This window comes from Nematolebias whitei, chromosome 8, assembly GCF_014905685.2.
Source record: "Nematolebias whitei isolate Nwh7 chromosome 8, NemWhi1, whole genome shotgun sequence".
Classification (NCBI taxonomy): domain Eukaryota; kingdom Metazoa; phylum Chordata; class Actinopteri; order Cyprinodontiformes; family Rivulidae; genus Nematolebias; species Nematolebias whitei.
Window position 1 is genome coordinate 48,066,074 of NC_056505.1, and position 21,316 is coordinate 48,087,389.

Genomic DNA, 21,316 nt, shown 5'->3' on the forward strand with positions numbered 1-21,316 from the left:
TGCAGTGGAGGCTGCACAGTTGCAGAAAGAACAGCCTTGCAGAGAGTGGTGAAAGCTGTACAGGATTCTGTTGTAGTCAGCCTCCCCACCATCACAGACATCTACACCTCCAGATGCAGGAAGATGTCCACCTGCATCATGAAGGACCCCACTCACCCAGCACACACACGTTTTGCCCTGCTCCCCTCAGGAAGGAGGTTAAGGAGCATTAAGTGTAGAACCACTAGACTGACGAACAGCTTCTACCCTGAGGCTGTAAGACTCATGAATCTCTAACCAGGATAATCACTGTGAAAAATCACATCATGTTGATGCTGATTGATTTCATGTTGCTGTGTTTATTCGTACTCATCTGCTCACACAGACTCATGTTTGTGCTGCTGTTCGGCATAATGTTTTTATGCTACTAGTGCTTAGTGTGTTTTCAGTTGTTTTTCTTAGTTCATATCTTGGATCTTATTACGTTTTTTCTTTTACACACCTTTTAATACTTTTGTTGGATGTAAATGGGACACTGTGTACTTAATTTCATTTTACCACATGTACCACATGCACTACATGTGTTGTGAATGACAAGTAAATAACCTTGAATATACATATACAGTATATATATGTATATGTATATGTATATATATATATATATATATATATATATATATATATATATATGTATATATATATATACATATATATATACAAAAATATACTACTACTTACTACTTGTACTACTATCCCTACTTCATGTTTTTTCACTTATCGCGAGACATCAGGTTACAGATCACCTGCGATAAATGAGGGACTACAATCACAAAACAGAGTTACAAAAAGTTCATCTGGACAGATTTTTCTTGGTAGAAACATTTTGTTTTTCATCCAAAAGACTTTCATCAGTCTGAGGCCGCCAACCAACTCTGTCGTATAAATAGCACCTAGGAAATCCTACCTAAATATCATTTATGAGGGATAGGAGTTAGTCCCATTCATAATCTATGTGAATGGAGCTATGGTGGAATGGGCTTCAAGTTCCTGGATAGTCACATCTCTGAGGATCTCTCTTGGTCACTTAACAACTCAATTCAGGTTAAAAAGGTGCAGCAGCGTCTTTATTTCCTATAGAGCCTTAAAAAAGCTCACCTGTGCTCAAGGATATTTCTGGACTTTTACCTATGTACTGTTGAGAGCATTCCCACAAACTGCATCTCAGGCAACTGTATGGCAACTGCTCTAAATCCAACATTAAGGCATTCCAGCGGGTGGTGAAAACTGCGCAACGCATCACTGGCACTCAGTTCTCTACAAGTGAGTGCAACTACCACAAACATTGCCTGGGCAGGGTGAGAAACATTATCAAGGACATTTCTTATCCCAACTATGGACTTCAATCTCCTACTATCTGGTAGGTGTTACAAGAGCCTTCACTCCCTCCCCAACAGACTCAGAAAGAGCTTCTTTCTCAAGGCTGTAACATTATTGAACTCTTCACAGTCACTTTAATTACGCATAGTACTTTGTTTGTAATGTTGAAATAGTCATCATATCTGTATATTTGTACTGTCTAATGCTACACTTTTCATACTTTTATTGTATAGATTATATTTTTTGATGCTGTCAGAATACATCTGTATATTTCCCTTCATTCACTCTACTGGGTATATACATTCATACAACTTTTTCTTTCAGCTGTTCCCTCAACAGGGGCCGCTACAGTGAGTCATCCTCCTCCATCTCACTCTGTCTTCTGCATCCTCTGTTTTCACTACAACTACCTCCATGTCCTCTCTAACTGCATCCATATAGCATCTCTTTGGCCTTCCTCTTTGTCTTTTTCCTGGCAGCTACATTTCTTACATCATTCTATCGATATATCCATTGCTCATCTTCTAGACAAGTGCAAACTATCTCAATCAGGCCTCTAGCTTTAACTCCCAGTTGTTCAACTTGTGCTATGCCTCTGATGATCTCATTCCTAATCGTATCCACCCTTGTCACTCCTAAGGAAAACCTCAACATTTTCATTTTTGCCACGTCCAATTCTTTTTCCTGTCTTTTTGTCAACACCAATGTCTCCAGACCATACAACATTGCTGGTCTCACCACTGTCTTGTAAACTTTTCCTTTGACCTTTGCTGACACCCTTTTGTAGCAAATCACTCCTGAAACTTTTTTCTATCCACTCCATCTCACTTGGACTCTCTTTTTCATATCTTTACCACACTCTCCATTTTCCTGGACAGTGGACCCCAAGTACTTGAAGTCCTGCACCTTTGTGGCCTGTGCTCCTTGTAGACTCATTGTTCCACCAACCTCCCTCTCATTCACACACATGTACTATGTCTTACTACAACTGAATGCCTTTCCTCTTCTTTCAAGTGCATACCTCCACCTCTCCAAGTTCTCTTCCACCTGTTCCCTGTTCTCACCACAGATCACAATGTCATCTGCAAACATCATAGTCCACGGGGATTCTTGCCTGACCTCATCTGTTAGTCGGTTCATCACCAGAGCAAACAAGAAGGGGTTCAGCACTGATCCTTGATGCAATCCCACCTCCACCTTAACGCTCTCTGTCACTCCTACAGCACATCTCACCACTGTCCTCATACATGTCCTGTACCAGTCTAACATACTTACTTGCCACTCCAGATTTCCTCATGCAATACCACACCTCCTCCCTCGGCACTCTGTCATATGCTTTTTCTAAATCCACAAATACACAATGGAGTTCTTTCTGACTTTCTCTGTACTTCTCCATCAGCATCCTCATAGCAAAGATGGTGTGGTACTCTTTCTTGGCATGAAACCACACTGCTGCTCACAGTCACCTCTTGTCTAAGTCTAGCTTCCACAACTCTCTCCCAAGTCTTCATTGTGTGGCTCATTAACTTAATTCCCCTGTAGTTGCTACAGCTCTGTACATCACCACTGTTCTTAAAAATGGGCACTAGCACACTTCTCCTCCATTTCTCAGGCATTTTCTTACCCTCAAATACACCATTGAATATTTGAGTCAAAAACCTTACTGCCATCTCTCCAAGACATTTTCAAATCTCCACTGGTATGTCATCAGGTCCTACTGCCTGCCTTCCATTTCTTCAAACTTTTCAGAACTTTCCAGACTTAACCCTCACTAATCTTTCCCACTTCCTTGTCCACAGTTTCTATGACATCTATTTTTTCTTTTTCATTCTCTGCATTCATTAACTCCTCAACACACTCCTTCCATCTTTCCATCACACTCTCCTCACTTGTTAGAACATTACCATTCCCATCTTTAACAAACCTAACCTGATGCACATCGTTTTCAGCCTGATCCCTCTGTCTTGCCAACTGGTACAAGTCCTTCTCACTTTTTGTAGTGTCCAGCCTCCCATAAAACTCATCATACGCCTTCTGCTTTGCCTTAGCCACCTCCCTCTTTGCTCTACATCCCATCTCCTTATATTACTGTCTCCTCTCTTCAGTCCTCTCACTGTCATATTTCTTCTTGGCTAACCTCTTTCTTTGAATAGCTTTCTGCACTTCACTTTTCCACCGCCATGTTTCCTTATCATCCATTCTCTGTCCAGATGACACACCAAGTACCTTCCTATCTGTCTCTCTAATTACTGTTGCTGTAGTTGCCCAGTCATCTGGAAGTTCTTTCTTACCACCCAGAGCCTTTAACAGCTCTCTGAATTTCTCAAAACATTCTTCCTTCTTCAGCTTCCACCATTTGGTCTTCTTCTCTGAGTTTACTCTTTTTCTCTTCTTCACAACAACAGTCATTCTACACACAACCATCAGATGCTGTCTAGCCACACTCTCCCCTGCCACAACCTTACAGTCTCCAGTCTCCCTCAGGTTTTCTCTTCTACACAGAATGTAGTCAACCTGCGTACTCCTTCCTCCACTGTTATAAGTCACTCTATGTTCCTCCCTATTTTGGAAATAGGTATTGACCATGTCCATTCTCTTGGCAAAATCCACCACCAACTGTCCTTCCTTGTTTCTTTCCTTGACACCAAACCTACCCATCACTTCCTCATCCCCTCTGTTTCCTTCCCCAACATGTACATTCAGGTCTGCTTCCATCACCACTCTCTCCTCCTTGGAAATACTCTCCATCACTTCATCTAGATCCTTCCAAAATGTATCTTTCTCCTCTACATCACATCCAAAATGTGGAGCATAACCACTGACAATGTTTAGCATCAGACCTTCTACCATCAGGCACATCACCATATCTAACATTCGTTTTGCCTCTACTACATTCTTTGCCAACTCCTCCTTCAGGACCAACCCTACTAAATTTCTCTTTCTATCTACACCATGATAAAACAGTTTCAACCCTGCTCCAATGCTAAGAGCCTTGCTACTCTTCCACTTGGTCTCTTGGACACATAAAACATATACCTTCCTTCTCTGCATCATGTCAGCCAGCTCTCTACCTTTGCCTGTCATTGTCCCCACATTTAGAGTTGCCACCCTCAGTCTTAAATTCTTGACTTTCCTCTTCTCCTTCTGTTTCCTGACATGTTTCCCTCCTCATGGTCTTTGACTGAAAATAGCACAATTTCCGCCAGCACCCTGTTTGTCAACAGCACCAGTGACGGTCATTGTTAACCTGGGCCTTGACTGACCTAGTATGGTTTTGCTTTGATGAACTCACATTCATACATCTATAAAGATATATGTGCATATCTCATCCAACATTTATACTGTAAATAATAACTTATGGTCTTTGTTGTATGTAACATTCACATTTGAAAGCATCATTCTCCATACTCATTCCATATGCTTTATCTGTAAATAATTGGTAGTAATACTGTATTTTGCACTTCTGATTAGATGCTAAATACATTTTATTGGCTCAATAAATCATTTGAGGAAATTACTTGTATACTGCTAAGAAATATAAAGAAAATGAAGCATATCCACCAACATTTCCATATAGGCAAAATGATGCATTTATGTCTTTCAGAAATTCTGCCCTCCCTCTCATTATCTCAACTGTGGTTAGGTCCATTAATTTCCTGACATGTGGGGAGTGTACCCAAAGATGGGAGTGGTGGAACTAACATGAATATCTCACTCTCAGTGGAGACCATTTACCATCAGTTCATTGTAGCCTGATGGTGAGCAATTCTGCCTGTCTCCCCATAGACTGGGGGTTGATTCTTGGTGTGGGAGCCACTTATTCATTATTATATTATGAAAATCAAAATATTTAGGCTTTTGTAGAAAGAAACAGTAATATTTTTCCATTGTTTAAAAGGATCTTGCATTAGTAGGAATAGTGGATCTAATAATTTCAGTAGGGCAGCACGGTGGCGCAACTGGTAGAGCTGCTGCCTCTCAGCGAGCAGGTCCCTGGTTCAAACCACGGTCCATGTGCCTTCTGGGTGGAGTTGTCATGTTCTGTCCGTGCATGCGTGGGTTTTCTCCGGGTGCTCCGGTTTCCTCCCACAGACCAAAAACATGCATGTTAGGCTGATTGGTAACTCTAAATTGTCCCTAGGTGTGAGTGAGAGAGTGAATGGTTATTTGTCTTGTTTGTCTCTATGTGTCCCTGTGATGGACTTGCGACCCATCCAGGGTGTACCCCGCCCCTCGCACAGTGATTGCTGGACATGGGCACCGGCGACCCCCGTGACCCAAAATGCTCCACCCCTGTGCATTCCAGGTGCGATGGGTTAAATGCAGAGAGCCAATTTCGTCTTTGTATGGGAACATACAATGATGACAACACATAGCACTTTATACTTTATAATTATTTAGTCCTTTAAAATCTTGTAAAGCTGCTAAATATCTGTGAAAGTTATTCAGTAAGCACAGAATTAACTGTAGTCAAATTAAATTTATCTACAACACGGTTCTAAACAATCTTTAGACGGAGAAAAACTACACCGAGTCGAGTTACAAGTCAAATCGTTCCTTCTCATCCTGACAAATAAACAACATAAACCCACATTTGATGTACTTTGGCAGTTTCTTACCATTAGTTGCCCTGCAGAGTTACATATTGAAAATCTTTAAATGACAGCGGTATAGCTTTTGTTTATGTTTCCACGCAGCACCTGAACTCTGCAGAAGCCTCGTTCTGTATATGAAGATGAATAATTATTCCTTTTGGACTTTATTATTGTGCATAGATGCATGTCAGATGTTTAACAGCCTGTTCTTAAGAGATTTTATGGTTTAATCCATCCATTATCTTTTGCCTGCTTCCTTTTCAGATCACGGGGGTCACTGGTGCCAATGTCCATTCATCACTGTGCAAAAGATGGGGGAGACCCTGGACAGGTCTCCAGTCCATCACCGGGACACATAGAGACAAACGAGACAACCAACCATTCACTCTCTCACTCACACCTAGAGACAATTTAGAGTTACCAATCAGCCTAACATGCATGTTTTTGGTCTGTGGGAGGAAACCGGAGTACCCGGAGAAAACCCACGCATGCACTGAGAGAACATGCAAACTAGACAAAGAAAGGCCCCCAGCTGGCATGCAATCGGGGACCTTCTCACTGAGAGGTGGCAGCTCTAGCAACTGAGCCACCATGCTGCCCTTTATGGTTTACTATTTTTGTACAGTAGTCCCTCGTTTATCATGGGTGTTAGGGACCACGTCCACCCGCGATAAGTGAAAAACTGCAAAGTAGGGATGCAGTAGTCCAAGTTCAAGTTCCGTTCTTCAGTAAAGTTTGTCATGACATGTGCCAGGCTGCAGACACACTCATCACCTGTTACTCCCAATCTCCCTCCTTAAATAAACAATTTAAATTTAAATACTGTAACATTTTACAGTATTTAAATTTAAATTGTAGAGAAGAGAAGTGCAGCAGGACATCAAAGGGTTAACCCTTCACACAGCTGCAGCACGGAGCAGAAATGTACTTCTTGATCAATTACACTTCAAATGAACATAGAAGTTTAAAATAAATTAATAATAACTTTTAACACTTTTATAGGTAATAATGGTACACAATTAAACAAACGTGTGCATTATACCCACCGCCAAGATAAATATAACTGGTCCCACAAAGGCCCAGATTGTGTCAGTCTTCACACTGAGCCAGCAGTGATCTTCGGCCTTGTACTTGTCTGCTGATATCGCCAGTGTTATGCCAACTATCAAAACAGGTAGTCCTGAAAAACAGGCCAGTGAAAAAAATTAGTAGTGGCGTTGTTGCTACCAAACAAACATGATTTTAAGACATAATTCTGTAAAAATGACTCCAAGTGCTGGTCTATTTTGTCTTTGTTCTGTGCGCTCGTTTAGTCTGAAAGGTGACAGCTGGAACATCTGCGAGCAGAGACGAGCGCCACATCTGAACACTGAATGTTTGTGCTACTGATTCACACTGTGTTCTCAGCTCGTCATGCGACATAACACACTAACAGATGGATTTGGGAACATGAACAGCTGCAGGATGTTTTCATGTGTAAAACAAAGACTGGATTAAAGTTGTGGTGCAACACAACATCACGTAGGTAACTACTGAAGGAAAATTATTAGAGTAAATTAAACGTGTTGGAAGAACAACCGGCTTTGCACAGGAGCAAACCCAGTCAGGAGTTATCACGGGTCAGTGTATGGAAAAGATTCACCCTATCTAACCATGCTCAGTATTTTTTTTTTTTTTTATTTAATCTTTATTTATACAGGTAGTCTCATTGAGTCACAAGGACTCATTTTCAAGATGGTAAATGGTAAATGGACTGTACTTATTCAGCACCTTTCTATCTGATCAAGATACTCAAAGCTCTTTACAACAATTTGTGCCTCATTCACCCATTCATACAGCTCTATACTAGATCTCTACAAAGATAATTGAACAAATCATTCTAAAGAGACTAATCAGTGTTTTCTCACATTCATACACTGATGGGACACACATCAGAGGCAAAGAGGGGTTCAGTGTCTTGCCCAGGGACACTTCGGCATGTGACTGCTGGTGGATTCAAACCCCCAACTCTTGCATTGGAGGACGACTGCTCTAACCACTCAACCACAGCCGCCCAAAGAGAGACCTGTTTGGGAGTAGATGGTGGGGGCTAAGGGGCTTGCTCAAGGGCCCAGAGCGGGGCAAATGAGGGTGTAGGCAGGTGTGGGTGTTTCATCTTTTCCATCCACATTTTGACGTTATCGGTCTGGGGAGTCAAACCGGTGACCTTCCAATCACAGGCCCACCTTCTCTTACCTCTGTGCCACCACTCTCCATTTATGTAGGTGCAATAAAGAAAAGACTGTCTTATGAATGTCCCGGGAATCTATTTTTTCTAAACATGAAATATTAAGGATTGAGGTAAGTGTAATGTCATGATGGTACATAATACAAAACAAAAGACTGGACATCACATGGTTTCTTAAGGTCAAGAGTGTTCAGTGAAACTCTGCCCATGTTGTTCAGCTACACAGCTGTGGTGAGGAATGAGCACGTCACCTGCAGCCACATGTTTTTCTAAAATAATAATATCACCACTTTCATGCCAGAGTTTTAGATTTAGATCATCTTGTATTAAGAAACAATTTTAGCTAACCTGTCAAAGCTGGCAAAGATTCTTGACATCCTTATGAGCTATCAAATAAAGATTGTTTTATATTCTAATGCCATCTTATCAACATATCAATCAGGCAAAAAACAAAACAACAACCTTATGATCACAGGTGAAGGTAGTACATTATATAGTACTTTCACTTCATAAGAAACTATGACAGTGGAGGAGAAAGTACTCAAACACTGTACTTAAGTAAAAGTAGCACTTTGAGATTTTTGTTAATGAAAAGTGCATTACAAATTAAATTCATTATTATTATTATTATTAAGTACAAATAAAAAGAAAAAAAAAGTACTCTAGTAAAAGTATCACATTAATGTATTTACTTTAGTAAAAGTAAATAAGAACCAGTACTTGCTTTTAAAAAGACAAAGTATTTAAGTAAAAGTACTTGCTGAATGTATTACCTAATGCAGTGGTCTACATATCATTAAGTGTACCTACCATATGTATATTTTTTGTATTACATTAATAGTGTTGTTTTAATGAACGACGCTGCAGATAATACATGTTTTTATTGTGTTTACTCTGTGACACAGTTCACACCTGGACTTGTGATTCTGTGCATCAGAATTTCAGGGGTGACCTGCAGAGTTAAATGTCATAAAGCAAAATAAGAAAGAGGAATGATTTTACCTTTGAAAGTTTTTATCTAACACAAAGTAAAACAATGTGTCATTTTAACTGCAGTAAACACATTTAAGTAAAAGTTGTCTGCCTGAAGAAAGGAGCATTAGACACAACAAAGGAACAGGCTCTGATCATTTCAACTCCAGTTAAAATATGTCTATTCAACCTTGTAATGGATCAATATTGAACAATATTTTAACTTCCTGACGCCATTTTTAAAACTTGGGCCTGAGTGTCGAGACATTTGGAGACATCTCTTGTCTCCTAACGTCCCATGAACTGACACATTTTAATATTGCAGCAAGAATTTCTTGTTCAAGTTCAGAAGAAGTTGGTTTTCAAAGTTCTTTGAGTCCAATCTGGCTCTTTTCGGAGAGAGAATCCGTCCTGCTGTACTGAACAGTCTTTCAATAATCTTTCAATAATCTTTCAATAAGGTCATGGGTGGTGCGTATCTTCTGGCTGACTCTCCACGGTGGAATACATTCTGGGTGTGCTAGTGGTACTGTGGGTGCGCTCAGCTCAATGATGCATATACTAGAATATACATCATTGGTCCAGCTCTTCTTGAAGGCGGGTCTAACGTTACCTGCCCACTTTGCAGTGATTCAATGGACCAGCTCTCCTCTCAACATTGGTTACTTTCAAAGTAACAAACAAATCAAAAAAACACAACGTGAATGTAACGTGTAACACAACGCATTATAGAAATGTAGTGTAGTAGAAAGTACAGATACTTATTGTAAAATGTAGTAGAGTAAAAGTCAAAAGTACCCATGTTTAACTCTACTTAAGTAAAGTACTGAAACATGAAAAATGTACTTAAGTACAGTAACAAAGTACTTGACCTTTGTTACATCCCGCCACTGGTTGTACAACATCCACATTTCCTGATTCATGCTCAATAATACAGGCAGAAAAATCTAACAAAGTTAGCTAGGTAGTTAGCTACTTATGGTACAGATCTGGTTGGCAGGCTGTAGACCGAGGAAGTCCTCTGGATGAGGGATGAAACGTTTCTCACTTAAAAAAAAACTGGTTCAGATGACATGATTTAACTTTTGTTGTTGCAAACAAAGTTAAGTCAGGTCCTCTGAACAGATTCTTCTTCTTCAAACGTTTTGTCTTTTTTCCAAAAGACTTTGTCAGTCTGAAGAGCTGCACTAAAATCAGTCTCATAAATAGCACCTTCTCATAGTGGAGCAATCAGTTTGCTGCTGACAGCCAAAACTGTGAAGAAACAAAATGTGCATCATTAAACAGGGGCGGAGCCTCCGGGTTCAACTGTCCCCCTCTTACAATGCTGTGATTGCTAGTATCACTCAACCCCCTGTGAATAGTAAACAGCCATCAGGTGCTAATGATCCATTGTTAGGCTGATGGTCCTCCTTTATCATGTGAACAAATAGTTCTGGATGTCACCAACAAACTGGTTGATCCACTACGAGAAGGTGCTATTTATAAGACTGAGTTTAGTGCAGCTCTGCAGACTGAAGAAGTCTTTTGGATAAAAGACGAAACATTTCAACAAAGAAGAATCCATCCAGAGGACCTGACTTAACCTTGTTAATAGATTAATTTTTGGCCACCCCACTCATGTGGGAAACTATACGTTTAAGCAATACAAAAACTAAAAAGCATGGTTTCCTCAAATGATCAGAGTGGCCAGTTTACATACTGTATACTGTATGTATGGCAGTGGTTATCTTTTTTTTTTTTTTTTTTTTTTGCAGTAGTAACCCATTTTTGAGAGGGATCTTTTTTATGCCTAGATGCAGGCACATCAAATTCAAAGTCAGTACCTCACTTATTTTTCAAGTTATTCAGCTCATAAAATGGGCGGATGGACAGAAGGTATTTCCAATTTACATCTTTGCTCAGTGACTGGAAACAAAAAGTGGTTAGTTGCTGCTACTTTTTTCTTACCTGTGCTGGATTATGTAGGTTTTTTCACTATTTGTTAAGTAGTTGGAGTATAACAGAATCATAATTACCTTTTACATTGAAGGATGTTTTTCAGATTTGATGCAATCCAACTACAGTATATTCTAATAGGTTGTGTAGGCCATAGAGATCACAGAAGGGTTATCATCCAGAGTGATCAGGTCCTTCAGATGAACCCTTTCACATTCAAAGCAACAAACTTTGCAGGACTCATTGATCAAATTGAACCATGACAAACCACAGAAGTTAAGTTGGAAATTTACCCCAGCCAATGATGTAATAGAGTTTCATCCTGCGGTCCTCGCTGATGTTGACAGAGACAACTTTGCTCCAAAGCAGAAGGCCCTCTACTAGCATCCATGAGAAGGAAGCCATGAAGAAAAGGTGAAGCAGTGCAGTCACCAGGTAACAAGCTGCCTGTGGTATCAAAGATGGACAAAAACTGTGATGTCAGGCTATGCCAGGGAGATGTGTTCAGAATAATTTTTTACACCATCGGTCAGCTTTACAGTTCTACAAATTGATTAGTCTTCAGTATTAAAATAAAAAATAAAAAACTATTAAGTAAAGTGCTATGTGTTGTCATCATTGTATTTTCCCATACAATGACAAAATTAGTTCTCTGCATTTAACCCATTACATGTGAGATACACCCAGGTGGAGCAGTGGTCAGCTATGTAAGCACCCAGGGAGCAGTTAGGGATTGGTTGTCTTGCTCAGGGACACCACGGCATGTGGGAATGGCTGGGAGTCGAACCACGGCTTTCTGGTCCCGGGTCGGCTGCCCTACCTCTATACCATCTCAGTCTCCATTAAGAAATAATTCCCCTAAACTGCAGATTATCTTGTGTTTGAGAGGGAATGCTCCCACCATGTTACACCACTAGTGCACACAGTACAACCCAGTGCTCTTATCCTGAATCATATGAAAAACCTGGTTGACTACATTATATATTCTTATCAATCTCCTTGTTCTTTACCCATGATGTAATTTAAAACGTGTGGTGTTGGCGGTAAAGTAGGACCTTTAAAATCTGCGTCAGACATTTACAATGTAGACCCTTACAATTAGATTTTTATTTGCATTACCTTTTATTTGACATGTTGGCTGAGCGTAATGAGTATGGGAGTCCACCTTCTGTGTGGTTCTGGGTGTAGCTCAGTATCAGTAAGTGTGAGTTGGGAGATTCCATCAACACATTTGATTCTAATGGTTCCAGTACCTCAGTGGTTCCCAAACCTTTCTGGTTTTGACCCACAAAATAAACGTTGCAGACTCGTGACCCTGACTATATTTTTCATTCATTCAACCTTTATTTATACATATATTGCTGAAATATACAAACATTGCTAATAAATAACTGACAAAAAGTCAGTAGGGAATGCTTCAGGCCTTCTACGTCTTCAAAGAAGGGTCCTAATTGAATTGAATATTGCAAATTTTATTGAATATTTATGATATACAAAATATGTACTTCAATTAGGGGTTGAACGAGTATATAATTTTAAAACTCGACATTAACATAATAAAACCCAAGTAGAACTCAAGTATTTGATGACATCATAGATCTCAAGATACAAAAATAAATAAATAAATAAAACCACAAAAAAAGGTAATTATTTACAAAAAAAGACCAACAAAACATTGGGAGCGTATATTATGCTCCTACCATTTATCATACTGCAAATAAGTCACAGCAACAACTAAACTATTAGTTATTATTATTAAACTGCAAACGTGAAGAAACACGCAGCACGTCAAAAACAAAACTTAAAACAGTGTGTGTGTGTGTATGTGTGTGTGTGTGTGTGTGTGTGGGGGGGGGGTCGACCACCCCGCACGACCACCAGCTGTGGTGCGCATTAAGTTTAGTTTTAGAGATTAATATGTTTATAGATTTTTTTTTTTATAGGTTTAGAGTTTAATATTTTTTGCTTTTTGTTTGTGAAACAAGGTCAGAGGAAACTGGTTCTGGTTCGGTGGATTGGACCCGGTGTTACACCATACTCTGTGACCTGCAACAGTACAACACCGCCCCCTACGGTCATACGGTGGTCACATAATATGACGTCACTACGGATACTCGACGTTACTTTTTTAACCTCGATAGATGTCCTAGCAATCGATGTGTAAATTACTCGAATACTCTGTTAATGCCCTAACTTCAATATAGTTTTATTGTATTTTGTTGTAAATTGTCTTATGCAGCTGAGCAAGAAACTGTTTTTAATTTATGAAAATAAAGTTAAGCAATCAGGTTATTTCAAATGTAAATCTCCAGGCAGAACCATGTTTGAAGGAATGTTGTCATTGGTTAGAACTTCACTGTCCAAAGAAAAGGCTTAGTTTGGTTAAAACCTCTCCAGGATTACTTAGTTTCTTAACAGTTTATTATGACAGGAATATTAAGCAATCACAATGTTGATGGAGAGTAGGTGGGAACAAAACATGTGGAGGTCATTTTTATAAATAAAATTATTTCAATTAGGGAAAAATTCAAACCAACCTTCCTACTGTCACCTCTGGTTCCATGTTAGATGAGACAACTTTTAAAATGTCACTAGAACCTGATTTATGTTTGGACAGTTTTTGTCCTGTTGAGCTCTCTGATTTGTCAAAAATAATAACCTCATCCAAACCATCCACATGCCTGCTAGATCCCAACCAGGCTATTTAAAGATGTATTTCCCTTATTTAATAACCACATCTAGGATCTGCTAAATATGGCTCTATGAATGGTTAGAGCAGTCGTCCTCCAATGCGAGAGTTGGGGGATCGAATCCACCAGCAGTCACATGCTGAAGTGTCCCTGGGCAAGACATTGAACCCCTCATTGCCTCTGATGTGTGCCCCATCAGTGTATGAATGTGATCTAAAACACTGATTAGTCTCTTTAGAATGATTTGTTGAATTATCTTTGTAGAGATCTAGTAGAGTGCTGTATGAATGGGTAAATGAGGACACAGATTGTAGTGTAAAGCGCTTTGAGTATCTTGAAATAAGATAGAAAGACTGCAAAAAACGTTCAATACAAAAATATAGAAAGACGCTATACAAGTACAGTCCATTTACCATTTATCTGCAAATAAATAATCTGTTAAGGGAGTTCAGTCAGGGTTTAGAGCTCATCATAGCACAGAAACAGCACTAGTAAAAGTCACTAATGATATTCTCATGGCCTCAGACAATGGACTTGTGTCTCTACTGGTCCTGTTAGACCTCAGTGCTGCATTTGATACAGTTGATCACAATATTTTACTACAGAGGCTTGAATATGATATTGGAATTACAGGAACGGCTCTAAAATGGTTTACATCATATCTATCTGATAGATTCCAGTTTGTAAATGTAAATAAGAAATCTTCTTCATACACCAAAGTTAGTCATGGAGTTCCTCAGGGTTCAGTGCTTGGACCAATACTTGTTACCCTATGCTTCCATTAGTTAAAGTTATTAAACAGCATGGGATACATTTTCATTGTTATACTGATGATACACAGTTACTGTTTATTTGTCCATTAAACCCAATGAATCCAATCAGTTACTTAGACTACAAGCATGTCCTAAAGACATAAAAACTTGGATGTCTCTTAATTTTCTCCGGTTGAACACAGACAAGACTGAGGTTTTGGTTTTTGTACCTGAGCACCTTAGGAATTAATTTTTCAGTCTTTCTCCCTCCTTAGATGCATTAATCTGTCCTCCAGCTCTAATGTTAAAAATCTTGGTGTTATTTTTGATCAGGACATGTCTTTTAGCCCTGACATTAAAAATGTTACGAGAACCACCTTCTTCCATCTGCGTAATATCACTAAAATTAGAAACATCTTATCTAAATATGATGTAGAAAAACTGGTTCATGCATTTGTCACGTCTAGACTGGACTATTGCAATGGTTTATTATCTGGGTGTCTAAATACTTGTTAGTAGGACAGATCATATCTCTCCAGTTTTAGCTTCTCCCCACTGGCTCCTTGTGAAATTCAAAATTAAGTTCAAAATCCTACTTATAACTTACAAAGCTTTCAACAACCTAGATACATCTTATATTTGATATCTCATTGTTCCATATTTTTCTTAACAGACATTTTGCTCTCAGACTGCAGGTTTACTTGCGGTTCCTAGAGTTTCCAAAAGCAGAATGGGAGGAAGATCTTTCAGTTATCGGGCTCCTCTTGTGGAAATAACAGAGTTTCTGTCCATACGGCTAACATATTGTCCAGTTTTAAGACTGGGCTTAAGACTTTCCTTTTTGTTAAATCCTATAATTTGGGTTGTCTTGTTATTCTGTCATAGACTTGGACTATTGGAGGACAAATTTACCTCATTTTCCTAAATTAATTGTTAAATTTGAATAGTTTTAATTTCATACTATTTCTATCTTGACATGTGATTCTTGACCTGCCATTGTGTATCTGTTCCTCTCAAACCCAGTCAGTCGAAGCAGATGGCCACTTGTCCTGAGCCTGTTGCTAAAGGTTTCTTCCTCATGAGGGAGTTTTTTTCTTTCCACTGTTGCCTTTGTGCTTGCTCAAGATGAGTTCTGCAATGAAGTTAAATTCAAAGCAGTCTTCTCCTCAGATAATTAGTGTTAACTTACAATTTTTATATATGAATGTTTCTGTTCAGTTCCCTGAGACGACTTCTGTTGTGACTTGGGACTACCGATATATAAATAAACTGAATTGAATTGAATTGAGGTATGTCTTTGGGAATCACTTACGGGACATACTGTGACAGTGTTCATTGTAAAGCAGTTTTGGCAGACCAATGCAGCTAGCTTGTTAGCATCACCTTGTTCAAGTTAATCTTTCATAGAGAACAAGAACACATTCTAAACCAAGCCCAGCCGTGGAACTGACTGAAAATAAAATGTGGTGAAAACATTTAGAAAAGGACTTTTATGCTACTAAATGCTACTCATAGTTGATAACAGATAAATATATTGTGTTGTTAGAGCTGCCTGTTTTATTTCACTATGGACAAATCATCATTAAAGCTGGATTTGTTAATCACTGCTAGTTACAGAGAAGTTAAAATGCTTTGTGACACCTGAGTGACTCATCAGCTGACTCCCTAACCAGAACCTGTATATAAAAAAAATAACATGTAGCTCGCCCTACTCTTTCACTTGGGTGATTCAACTTCACTTCAAATTCAGGTCCTCTACCAGGGGCATGGGAGTTTGAGTTCAGTATCTTATCTGTTCTTAGGACTGCTCTCTTTTGAACAGAGATCTCTGAGGTTGTTCCTGGGATCTGTTGGAGCCACTCTTCCAGTTTGGAGTTCACAGCTCCAAGAGCTCCAATGAACACTGGGACTACTGATGCTTTGAGTCTCCACAACTTTTGTATTTCCTCTTTCAGCCCATGGTATTTCTTTACCTTCTCGTGCTCCTTCTTATTGATGATACAGTCACTTGGGATTGCTACATCTATCATCAATGCCTTCTTTTCTTGCTAGTCAACTAATGTCCAGTTGGTTAGCCATCTGGATCTGGAAGTCCCATGGTGTCTTAGCCCTTCCATTCTCCACCACGCTTGACAGTGTCTCCTATTTGACTGTTGGAACTCCAGTCTATAATCCATGGTCCAATTAGGTTTCTGCTGCTGCCTGAGATATTCACTCGTCAGATCAACATTGGGGGCTTTCCTCCTGATCTATTCAAGGATCTTAGTTATTCCATCCTGTATAGTGGCTCAGACATTTACTAGTCCTCTGCCTCCCTCCTTTCTTTTAGTGTGAAGTCTCAGGGTGCTGGACTTGGGGTGAAACCCTCCATGCATTGTGAGGAGCTTTCAATTCTTGATGTCAGTGGCTTCTATCTCCTCATTTGGCCAGGCTATTATATCAGCTGGGTAACTGATGACTGGCACTGAATATGTGTTGATGGCTCAGACTTTGTTCTCGCTGGCTCTGTAGGACCTGCTCACTCTCTGTAGGTACTTGGTTGTGACTGACTTTGTTGCAGCCATCATGATTGTCGTTTGCCTGATGAATTCCATGGTGTTTCAAGCTTTCTTGGATTTCTGCAGTGTTGCCTTCAGGCAGTTCAACCACTTCAGCTTTGATCACCTTGCCTCTCGTGCATACCATTCAACTGCATTTATCCAGCCCAAATGGCATTGCAATGTCCTTGCTGTATATCCTGGTGAGATGGAACAAGTCGATGTCTCACTCATTTTTGGAATGCAACTTGATGTCATCATGTAGAAGTGACTGATTATAGTTCCACTTTGGAACCAGTATCCATAGCCACTCTTTCCAATGATCTGGGTGAGGGGGTTTAGGCCTATGCAGAAGAGGAGTGGGGACAGTTCATTACCTTGGTATATGCCACATTTGATGCTGATATGTGCAATTGGTTTTGATTTTCAGTTCCTCGTGGATTTTTGGTGGGGCTTCGTACCCATACTCTGATGGGTGAATGATGGTCTACTCCCCCTGACCTGTCACATTTGCCGTAGCATCTTTGTTGTTCCTTGTCGATCTCCAGGTGTGATAGCAGATTCATTCCTTGAATGTTGGAACACTGGGTTCAAAGTTGTTTCTGGGTCAATCTGGACGATGGGTATCGAAGTTTCCATTTTTAAACTAAAAGTATTTAATATATTTAATAATTTAACATTTAGATAATTCTAATAATTTTTATTATGCCTTTAATAATGCTAGTTTTAAAATGAAATAGATAGAAGTTTAATAATTTGACTTTTAGATAAACATTTTGAGGAAACTATTTTACCATTTAAAAATTAGCAAAAGTTATTTATGATTTTTTTTGTTTAATTTTTTTAATCTTTATTTTTCAAACATGGTTCAATCATGTTTAGCATAATTTGAGTAGAGGTTTTTGGGTGTCCTCAGTCTCCAGTCTCAAAAGTTACGGTTCTGACTCAGGTTACAAACAGGTCCCTCAAGCACACAAAGAAGAAGAAGAAAGAAAAAAAGTATGCTTTCTCAGCAAAGCACGGATCAGCGCACGAGTTCTTGCCTATGAACACGGACAAACCACGTTCAGTGCCTTCCTCAGTCAAGTCAAATATTTAACAGGTTGGAAAAATTGTGCTTGAAAAAAAATTGAGCTCTTATTGCCAAACTACATGTATTAACCTCCTGATTTAATATTTCTTATCCAGAGCTCACACTTTTCTGCCATTTACTCATCCTCTGCCTCGACTTCATTTCAGCAGAACTGATTCAAGCAATGACGTCTCTGTCATTTTTAGTGACCTAATAAGAATGATTGGAAAAAAAAACATGCATCAAGCTACAGTCACACACACACACATGCACGCACGCACGCACGCACACACACACACAAAGAAAAATTACTCTTCAAGCATCTAGTCACTGCTTGGTATGCAGGTTAAGTCAGGGCTATTCAACTGGCGGACCGTGGGCCACTTCCGGCCCACGTGTGATCTCACTCCGGCCCACCAATGTGTTAAAAATATATACATTTTTGGGGGTGTCAGGGTTTGGGTTCTGTTTATTGTGTTGATTCGATGTAACAAAATAAACAAATTTAAAGCCCACAGATCATTGTAATACTTGGTTTATTTACATAATGACTTTTATTGCTGGATGTCTGGCCCCTGAGCTGCTGGCTCTCAGTAACTGTGGCCCCCACCCCGAGCAGTTTAGTTATATAGAGCTGGGTTAAGTTCTTCTCTACAAAGCAGCCAACTTGAGTTCAAATCCCGCCTTAACAAAGTCACAAAATGAGCATGGTACAAATGTGTCATCTTCAGTTCTGCATTCACAACAAATCACTTTGATTTTTTCCCCTGAAGTGTGCACAAAAAATCAGTTTTACAACAAATGCTTCCACAAATAATTTTCAGCTTGAATACATCTGCTGATGAAACATTTGCTTATAATTATATTGGTGATAATATTATTTACATTATTGATTATATTAGATTAATCCCAGGGGAAATTTTTGAGAATTAGTATTAGTACATATTAGTTTTTTGTCTTTCAATATTTTTGAACTACTTTGAACTTGTTACTTCTAATTAAAGTTACAACCGTTCATGACCTCCAGGAGATGACTCCTGTTTCTTGTGCAACATTCATGTAAAGGCAGACTGGTTTCAAATACTTTTAGGCCTAAAAATCTCAGCTGTTCAAATGGTTCTGCTGAGGTATCCTCATAAACAGCATCAGTGAGTGGCATAATGCCTTTCAGGAACACTTTTTTTTTTTTCAAAGCTTTTCTCTAAGTTTATTTCATTATGTAACTGAGACACTTTAGAGACTTACCTCATTTTCAGATGCCCAGTCACTGCACATCAGCAGAAGCTCAGCAAGTCCCAGGGCAATGATCAGGTTCTTATGAACAGTGGTGCGGTCAGAATTCGGGACTCTACACACAAAAAACCCAGAACTCAGCATCTGAGGGAAAGTCACACTGTAGTGTTTGTGCATTTTATAGAAAAAACAAAGACTTGTTGCAGTAATGCTCACACATGTACAGCATTATTGTATGGATTAATTTAACTCTTGGTGCTTTCAGAGAAATCTCTGTGATATTTGTGACTCACCCCACAGCAATGAAGAGGATGAAGGTGAAGAGGAGGCCACACAGAGAGACTCCACAGCCAATGAATGTTAGAACCTGCAGAGCTTTTTCATGATCTGCGCTCCTCTGGCACAAAGAGTATATACAGTGTCAATAGCTGCATAAAAAAATGCACAAAAATCCACACTCATCACTTGGAATCAAAACATTACCTGTGCATCATAAACCTGCAGCAGTAAGGCAAAATTGGTGGTGTGGTTGCAGTAGCACACAGTGTATCCATAATGTTTGGACACTATCACGCAGCCTTTAGTATTCCACCACCCACCAGCCTCAGGGCTAGTTACACACACACACACACAGAAAAACTGTCAGATCGACATCCAATTAAAAATGCCAAGGAATCAAGTACCATAATTTCCTGACTTTTACGACAATCTGCAGGGTGCTTGTAGGAGCGTTCATGTAAATAATGTCACTGTAATCAATGGAGAGAAGGAAAGTATACAAGGTGTTTCCTAGCATTCAGAGTTAGACAGGATCTGTTTCTGAAAAAGAAACCCAGTTTAACTTTCAGTTTCTTTACCAAGTTTTCCATGTGAAGCTTAAACGAGAGATGCGAGTCGACCAAGAAACCCAAATATTTGTAGGAATCGATAAACTCAATAGGGACACCATTTAAGGATGAGATCAGAGGAAGAACTGCTGGGACCAGCTTCCTGTTTGAGAAAAGCATCTCTTTGGTTTTGTCTGCATTTAGGACAAGTTTGAGGATGAACAAATCAGACTGGATGATGTTGAAAGCGGATTGCAAAAGCTGGAAATCCTTTGTAAGTGTTTTAGCTCGACAGTAAACAACTGTGTCATCAGCGTAGAAGTGAAAGGATGCATCAGGGATGCTCTGACATACGTTACCTATGTAGATTGTAAAGAGGGTGAGTCCTAAGACTGAGCCTTGTGGTACACCATTGTTGACTGTTAAATAACTGGAGGAAGTACCATTATGTTGAACACATTGTGACCAATGGTGTGATCTAAGAAATCAATATCTGAGAGCTTATGACACAAGATGTTATGATCCACAGTACTGGAAGCTTGAAAGACTGAAAGACAGGTCTAAGAAAAGTGCAGCACAATAAACGTTAGCATCCATTGCTTCAACAACGTCATTAAGAACCTTCAGTGAAGCAGTGGTTGTGCTGTGTTGTTTCCTGAAACCAGATTGATGATGAGGTAAGATGTTAAATGAGTCCGGATACTTTTCAATTTGAGAGTTTATCAGTTTTTCTAGAACCTTGGCTAAATGCAGAGTTTAGAGATTGGTCGATAGTTGTTCAGTGAGGTGGGGTCACCTCCCTTCAGCAAAGGAAGAACAAAGGCTGTTTTCCAAGAGTCTGAAATGGAGTTTTGTCTTATGGACATTTTAAAGATGTGGGACGCAGGTACTGCGACAGTATGAGTTCTTTTGTAAATCTGTGACTTACATTTGTGATTTTTTATTTATTTTTATTTTTTAATTATCCTGATGCATGCTCAATAATCAAGGTAGAAAAATCCAAAAAAGTTCAATCTGGTCCTCTGGACATTCAAAAAAAACCACAAAAAACAAAACAAAGCAAAAAAATCTAGAAACGTTTCGTCTCTCATTCGAGAGACTTCCTCAGTCTGAGGTG

At 39.4% G+C, this 21,316-nt stretch overlaps 1 protein-coding gene across 1 annotated transcript in view; it reads right to left on the reverse strand.

Annotated features, from left to right (window-relative positions):
• Positions 1 to 21,316, reverse strand: part of adgrd2 (adhesion G protein-coupled receptor D2) — a 275,891-nt gene that overhangs the window by 141,501 nt on the left and 113,074 nt on the right. The window contains exons 11-15 of the mRNA XM_037680772.1: positions 19,856 to 19,982; positions 19,666 to 19,769; positions 19,385 to 19,487; positions 11,382 to 11,535; positions 6,998 to 7,131 (exon numbers count right to left, since the gene is read on the reverse strand). Coding sequence (XP_037536700.1) covers positions 6,998 to 7,131; positions 11,382 to 11,535; positions 19,385 to 19,487; positions 19,666 to 19,769; positions 19,856 to 19,982 — 622 coding nt within the window. The remainder of the gene's footprint in view (positions 1 to 6,997; positions 7,132 to 11,381; positions 11,536 to 19,384; positions 19,488 to 19,665; positions 19,770 to 19,855; positions 19,983 to 21,316) is intronic.